At 35.7% G+C, this 8,159-nt stretch overlaps 1 protein-coding gene across 1 annotated transcript; it reads left to right on the top strand.

Moving 5' to 3' along the window:
- Window positions 1-5,869: 5,869 nt before the first annotated feature.
- On the top strand, window positions 5,870-6,882 carry LOC104612628 (pathogenesis-related protein 1-like). Its single transcript, XM_010280115.2, has 2 exons — window positions 5,870-6,154; window positions 6,413-6,882. The coding sequence occupies exons 1-2, from the start codon at window positions 5,971-5,973 to the stop codon at window positions 6,712-6,714; spliced, it is 486 nt and encodes a 161-aa protein (XP_010278417.1). The 5' UTR covers window positions 5,870-5,970; the 3' UTR covers window positions 6,715-6,882.
- Window positions 6,883-8,159: the final 1,277 nt, after the last annotated feature.

Raw genomic sequence — 8,159 nt, 5'->3', positions numbered from 1 at the left:
AGTACTTTTTGTTCAATAATTGGAAAAGAAGGTACAACAAAAATGAAAATTTACATTTTTCATTCAATGTTTACCTATACTATTATTAAAAGTGTGGTTTGAAATTTTTACTTAACTAAATTACCCTAATTTTTAAATTTGGTCCTTGTCTAATTTTAAGGATAGAATGTAATTAGAAAAACCACTTTTCTCCTTATTCAAATCCCTCTCATTAAGTCTTATGTTTAAATTATTAACTCCCATTAACATTCCTTGAATCCTATTCTTCACTAGAATACCATATTTTTGAATTTGGTCCCTCCCATTAACATTCCTTGAACTACTATATTTCTCCTCATTCAATTCCCTCTCATTAAGTCTTCTTAGGGTATTAATTCCAATTATTTTATTGAATTCTATATTTAAGATGTTATTTTCACAAAATTAAAACAAATAAATTCTATCAATTAGACCTACATATTTTTAATTATATAAAATACATGTTTTTTAAAATTTACCCAAAAATGGAATCATTTTCCATCATGGTGGCAGGTAAGCAATTCAGCCATTCAGGTCAAGTGAGTTAATCCATGATGTCATAATTAAATAAAAAAGTTTAAAATATAAATATAGAAAAATTAGATACATCTCTAATGTTTTATATATGTTAATCATATTAAAGAAATATAAGTATGATAAACAATAATTATTCTCATTGATGTTGGAACAAAATATAAATTTAAAACCAATCCAAAAATAAAAATATTTTTTGTGGTGGGTGGTCAACAGTTCAACCTTTTTAGGTCAAATGTGTCAACCCTTGATTTCATAATTAAATAAAAAAAATTAAAAACTATAAAAAAAGATAGAAAGACACATCTCTAATATTTTATATTAATCATAATAAAAATTAGACATGATAAACAAAAATTGCTTTCAAATTTTTATTGATGATTTAAATAAAATACAAAATTCAACATTCCAGATCAAATGTGTCAACTTATGAAGTTATAATTAAATAATAAAATTTTAAAAAGATAAACATAAAAATATACAAAAACTATATAAATTATGTAGAAAATATTTGGGCATATCTCTATATTAATGAACCATAATATGTGTGACAAATAAAAAAAATCATAGATAGAAATATAAAATAATTATAGAAAATTTTGGAAGCATGTTATATATAGATATATAGCAGCACCATCATCATTAAATTTGTCACGTGCAAAGCACATATACGCATACTAGTGCTAGATTAAGATAACAGACTAGGAATAAAGGACAAGTAACTTCCCATAGCCGTCAGCCCAATTTGGATTGTATAGCTCTCTATTGCAAACTGCTCTATCTAGGATCCTTTGTTTGTTTGTTGCAAGTAAAGAATGCTCCATCCATTGCCAACTGTCGTAGGGAGTATCCAAATTTGATCCGTTCAACATTAACTATAATTTTTGCATCACAAAAAAGTAAAAATAAAACAGAAATAGCTATAGTCCCCATTCGTTTTTTAGGAAGATACTTACTCGGGTAAGTGCATTTACCCATATTCTTTGATTTCCTAAGTAAATAAGACGATTACTGTTTTATCCAAAAAAAGCAATTATTAAAAGGGGCAATTTTGTTTACTTACCCACCTAAGAGATGGATATCACTTACCTCAGTAAGTGATACATGGAGAAAATGAATTTTGTGTAAACTCCACATAAATCTAAAAAAAAGAATATGGATATCTCGGTTAATGAAAAGCAAAATCCCATTGGCCAAGTTTATTTCCCTATCTCAAAATTTGGAAAATGAATGTGCCCTCTCCTAGTTTCACGTAATCCTGTAATAATATCTTGCCATTCTGCATTAGATGGTTGATGATGAGCTTCAGCTTTGCACCCTACTGCTGCCATGACCCACCTTTTGTCTTTGATTAATACATTAACAATAGATGTCCGATTGAGTTGAGGTGAGTTTTTTTACCATTGATCGGGGCTCGGGGCAGGGATAGTATTTGTTCACTTTGCTTCGACCTTGGCCCCATATATTGTATTAATTATATTATATTATATTACATAAGAGTATCATAACTCCATCCTTTATTTGCCAAATGAATCACATTTCATTCATCTGTCCCCACCAAGAGGAATGGCATTGTTTTGGCTACTAACAAAAGATTGAAGCCTGTTGTAGATATTTTTCTATGACCACTTGAGCCTTAGCCTTTTAGAGACATTTAGCAATCTACATATCTGCTTGGTAAACAGAGTTTTATTCATTTCACTTAATTTCCTGAACCCCAACCCCCCCCCCCCCCCCCCCCCCATCTTTTTATTGCCTTGTATGGAAGGTTTTGCTTCTTGAGTTACCTTTTCCAAACATTTCTGTATCTTCTCAATTTCTGAAATGGGTTTCCTTGGTAGCATTGTTGAAGCCATTGTATATATTGGCATTGCTTGAGTCATAGATTTTTTCATGGTTGCTCTACAAGCTTGTGAAAGGAGAGGTTGGCTTTCCAAGTTTAACGTGGATGGTGCGATGCCAATTTTGTTTGTGGGCATTCGAATGACTTCTAGGATTAGAGTTTCCTTCATTTCCATTAAGGCCCCATTCGCTTTTCGGTAAGTTACTTACCCAGGTAAATGCAATTACCTGGGTAAGTTTTTCCTAGGGAACACTTACCCGGGTAAGTGCATTTACTCATGTTCTTTTAGTTCTTAGGTAAATAAGGTAATGACCATTTTACTCTTAAAAATTCATTATTAAAAGGGGCATTTTTGTCCCATTCAAGTGTTTGCAACTTCCCCATAGGTAGGAAAGTTATTTACCCACGTAGGAGATGGGTATCACTAAGGGTGTCAATGGACCGGTTTTGGATTGGACCCCATCCAATCCAAAATCAATTTGGACAGATAGGACAGACCAACAAGATATATTGGATTGGATCAATCCATTCCAAATATTTCTTAGATTGGATTGGACCTGGTCCGTCCATAATAAATTTATATTGGATTGGGTTGGACTAAGCCAATATCTGGTCCATTGATATAAGATAAGAATATAGGTGTCAAAGGACCGGGTTTGGGTTGAAACCAATCTAAAATCAAAACGAATTTGAACAGATTGGACAGTCCAGACATTGAATTGGACCAGTCCAAATTGGTACAAAATATTCATTGGATTGGATTGGTCCTGGTCCATTTATAATGGACTTACATTGGACTTGATCGGATTGGACCAAATCCAATTCAATTGGCACCCCTAAGTATGGCTTTCTTGGATAAGTGATACTTAGGAAAATAAACTTTCCCTGATCTCCACACAAAATTCCATTGACCAACTTTCCCCCTCTCAATTCCTATTGACCAACTTTCCCCCTCTCAAAATTTAAAAAAGGAACACCCCCTAAGGGAGATGCTCAAAAGATTACTAATGTCTTGTTGGATAATCACCTTAAGATCCCCTGGTAAATTCATACTATTATCCCGATTGCAACAGTCTTTTGCAAGCTTTTCAGAAAGTTATTTTATCCCGTATTCTACGCAGGCACAGGAATAGGGTGGCCCATGCTATAGCTCGCTTTGCTTGTAATGTAAATGGAACCACCAGTTGGTCTTTATCTCCTAACTCTATCTAGCCTGTACTCTCGGATGATTTAATGCAATAAATCTGTCTAAGGGCTTTTTTCAACATAAAAAAAAGTCTCTGAATCCTGCCTTCTCCAGGGTTGGGGGGATAAGGGTTAGCATACAGGCAACCCCCATTGGAGGATTACCTACATCTATGATCTATCTACATGAGTTAATCCAGCTTCTCTCATGTGGGTAGACAAAGTGGCTGATGCAAACAATCTACCAAGGGGACCCTTCGGATAAGCTACTTTTTCTAATCCACAAATCAGGTCTTTATACACCATCACCATCTACTGTACGTTGATTTGCCAAGTGACGGTGGCTCAGTTGGTAGGATCTCTAACTCATGGGCTTTGTGTAGCTCTTTTAAGCAAAAAAGATAGTTAGCAACAGATTTTTAGAATAAATCCCATATGTTCCTCAATTGAATCGCTATAGAACCTCAGCCTAGTTGGATTTTTACTTTTTCAAGTGTTACAAAACTATAAAAGATTCGATATAATAGAAATGGACAGAGTAGAGAAACTTAAATGGCAATTAAGCAGGATAAAAAGAAATTTCTCACCTCTCTTTTTGAACTATGATTAGTCCCTCAACCCTAGAACAAGATTTGCTCAAGTGGATCTCACAATCATGCCTAAGGTTCCAAATATGGGTAGCACAAAAAGTATCACAAATGCAACTATATATCTAAGAGTGGGGTTTAAGGAAAGAGAAACAAGTATCACATTCACATTGGGCGTTCCCTTGCCCAATGTGTATGATTTTGAGTGGGTTAAGGAAAGAGAAACAAAAAGGAGAAATAGAAGAGGTTTTTCTCTTTGAGGCTACAGTGGCGAAAAAGTGAAGAAAAGAAGGGATTTTGGAGGTAGAATAAGACAAGACCTAGCTCCTTCTGTAAGAGGTGCTTTTCTTTTAATTCCTTGGATTTGTGTGTGAACATCAAACAAGAACAGTTCTACACATATGGTGAAATTTCATCATCTTTCCTCTTGCAACTCGCTTGTCAGTGAAGTTGGTGGTGTAACCCAGGAGAGCATATATCTTTTTATATAAATATCTAGTTGTTGCTACAGAGACTATTATAATCCATTATTATCATTGATAGTGGAAGAATTTAACTGCAATTTTACCGTCTCATTTTGGTATTTTTCACTTAGGGGATACATTCTTTTTTTTTTTTCTTTGGATTTTGAGAGGGGGGAAGTTGGTCGATAGGATTTTGATTCCCATTGACCAATAAACCCATGCTCATTTTTTAGATTTATGTGGGACCAATGAAAGTTTATTTTCCTGTGTATCACTTACCAGCGTAAGTGATACTCATTTCCTAGGTGGGTAAATTAACTTTTCCATTTAGGGAAAAGTTGCAAATATTTGGATGAGACAAAAATACCCCTTTTGATAATAGAATTTTTATGACTAACATGGTCATTGCCTTATTTACATGGGAAATAAAAGAATATGGATAAATGCATTTACCCAGATAAGTCTTTCCTAGAAAACACTTACCCAGATAAGTACATTTAGCTAGAGAAGTGACTTACCAAAAAGCGAACAGGGCATTAATAAATCTTTGGTGTCTTTTGTTATTAACTTATTATTGTGTTTGTTAATTAATTTATCTAATTGAACATACTGATCTATTATCTCTACTTTACACTTGTTACATTTATTTGCACATTGACAACAAAAGGGTGTTACTGTTATTATTGTGTTTGTTAATTTATTTATCTAATTGAACATATTGATCTATTATCTCTACTTTACACTTCTTACAGTTAGACAACAAAAGGGTGTTACTGTTAACCCCCAGGCCCCAACTATAGTTGCCATCATTTATTACAATCCTCACCAGCTAGCTTAGATGCCTGAAACAGACAATGAATTGAGTTCATCCCAGGAAAAGCTAGGCTGATCACCTCATTCCACAAGACAAGAGGTTGGGCTGGGTCATCCTTTGTAGAGTTGGAAGTTCTAAAATGGATGCCGACAGTTGTATATAATATATCTAGGTAGAACTAGTCCAACCATTCCAAATCATATAATAACATAATTAATTTTTAAATAATTAACTAGTATAAATATATATGGAGTAGTTAAAAGAACGAGTCTTTAAGCGGATAAGGAGCTGCTGCTGACAAAGCAATGCTCACCTACCTAGCCTGCTGCCTGCCATTGTTCAGTAAGTCAAGTCGTCTATGAACAGCTATATATGTATTTCACTCAACAACCCACTCAAAACTAAGTCTATAAATAGATCGAGTATGCACTCCATCACTCAGTGTAGCCAAGTTAAGTCCAACTTCCATCACAACCAAGCTCCAAGCTAGTTTGATTTATTCTTCCCCATCGCTCGCGGCAGAAAATGGTTAAAGGCAGTATCACCGAGGAGTACGTTTCCAAGGTCTCTGTGGAGAGGCTATGGAAGGCAAGCATTTGCGATGCACACAACCTCATGCCCAAAGTTGTTCCTGGCCACATCAAAAGCATCGAGCTCCTTGAAGGAGATGGTGGCGTCGGCACTGTCAAGCATTTCCACTTTACCGACGGTTTGTTATATAATAATTTACTCCACTTGAATTTGATGAAGTCTAGCTAGTCAAATTTAGTGCTGTTTTGATCTAATTTAACTGTTGTATTAAAGTTTATTAATCGATCATCATGGATATATCTTGTAATCTTGATCTGGGTTCAACTATAATCAACAGTGTATAACTAGATCTTAATTATCTCTACACGTAAAGCAACAATTAAATGAACCAAGTAAACTTCTGATCATCGAGTGTGTGTGTGTGTGTTGGTTGCAGTTATGAAGGATTTTGAGTATCTCAAGGATCGCGTAGATGTGATAGACCACGCCAATCATGTATTCAAATCCTCTATCATTGAAGGAGGTCTTGTTGGTCTCAAAGTGAAGTCTTACACTTCTGAGATTGCCCTCCATCCTACCAGCGACGGAGGCTGCGTAGCCCGAGTGAACATCGAGTATGAATCCATCAACGACAACTTGCTTTCTGATGAAGATGTTGCCAGGGTTAAGGAAGGGGTCATAGGGACCATGAAGGAGTTTGATGGCTACCTTTTGGCAAACCCAGAGGCATATGCCTAGAAGGTTCAATGAGTATGCTTCATATCAAAGTGATCAAAAAAAAAAAAAAAAAAGAATGTCAACCATGTATTGCTATTTCTTTTTAAGTTTTAATATGTATGCTTTACTATTGTGCTGAGTTGGTGACTTTAAGAAAATTTTCAAGTCTAAACAAAGTTCTTTTCTTTATTTAAAGAGTTAGGTGAGGAGCTGAGTGACTTGTCCAGGTCTCCAGATGAATTTGGATTCCCTTACCAAATTAATCCATTGAAAGGCCTAGCTTAGTCCTACATTTTAGCATGGTTTTCAAAACCGGACCCGACCGGACAGTCAGCCCGGAAAAACCGGGAACCGGTCAGGTGACCAGTTCCGGTTTTCCCCAAAACTGGATTTTTGTCAAAAATGTTGATTTGGTAAGCAAACCATTGACCCGGGCAGTTGAACCATTCGAACCGTTCAATGATTTTGACCATTTTTTTTTGTCAAAATGGATCGTCCATTCGGTTCGGATGGTCGGACCATTCAACCCAGGAACCAGACCCCTGATCGGCTCGTTGTCCGGGTTGGATTTAAAAACCTTGCATTTTAGTCATAATATCGTTAATCTTCTAGCCGGTTTGCCCTAACATCAGTTCAACTTCAACATGGTTCTTCCATTAGGACAGGTTTAAGATAAGATGGGCCACCCAATAAAGGGTCCAAGAGAAGCAACCCCATGTCAAAACGCCCACAGAAAGATTAAAAAAAAAACACAAAAAAAGGTGAAAAAGAACAATGAGAAAGAAAATAGCAAATGAACGGGAAGATACGACAGAAGAAAATGATATCAGAGAGAACGAAGAGAACAAAAGGAAAGAGAGAACAGAAAACGAAAGGAGAATAGAGAGAACAAAATAACAGAAAGAAAGTAGGGGAGAAAAGAAGAACAGAGAGAACAAAAGAAGAACATGGATAACAAAAGAACAGAGAGAACAAAAGAAGAACATGGATAACAAAAGAACAGAGAGAAAGGGGACTCCCCGAAGGGAACCACCCCAGAGGAAAACTCTTAAGGCGAAAAATGAACAACAAACAAAGAGAACAAAAGCCTCAAGAAAACTTGAGAGAAAGCCTCTCTCGAAACAGAGAAAAAGTATAAATTCTAATTTCATTCTCCTTAACACAACCATACACAATTTCTTCTATTTGTTCAATGGCTCTTTTCACGAAAATGAGGCCATCCGTCACAAACCACCGATTCCAATTGTGAGACTCAGAGGAGACATTACACATCGCAAGGCCAATGCTAGTAATGTGAAAATTTACGACACCAGAACCCCTTCCCCCTTTTATTGCCTGCCACTTTATAACCTCAGCTTCAATGAAACGAGAGGCTGAGGCTTTTCTATGCTATATGTTTCACACAGGCTAATATAATCCTAACTAAAATGTCAAAACATCCTCTAGTCACATCAATGCAAAGGGTC

Source organism: Nelumbo nucifera, chromosome 8 (genome assembly GCF_055504915.1).
Source record: "Nelumbo nucifera cultivar China Antique chromosome 8, China Antique-T2T, whole genome shotgun sequence".
Classification (NCBI taxonomy): Eukaryota; Viridiplantae; Streptophyta; class Magnoliopsida; order Proteales; family Nelumbonaceae; genus Nelumbo; species Nelumbo nucifera.
The sequence above is the reverse complement of the archived record's forward strand: the minus strand, read 5'-3'. Positions and strand labels throughout refer to the sequence as shown.

Coding starts and splice junctions, on each gene's coding strand:
- LOC104612628 (XM_010280115.2), top strand. CDS start 5,971: ATGGTTAAAGGCAGTATCACCGAGGAGTACGTTTCCAAGGTCTCTGTG. Junction 6,155..6,412: donor GCATTTCCACTTTACCGACG/GTTTGTTATATA, acceptor TGTTGGTTGCAG/TTATGAAGGATTTTGAGTAT.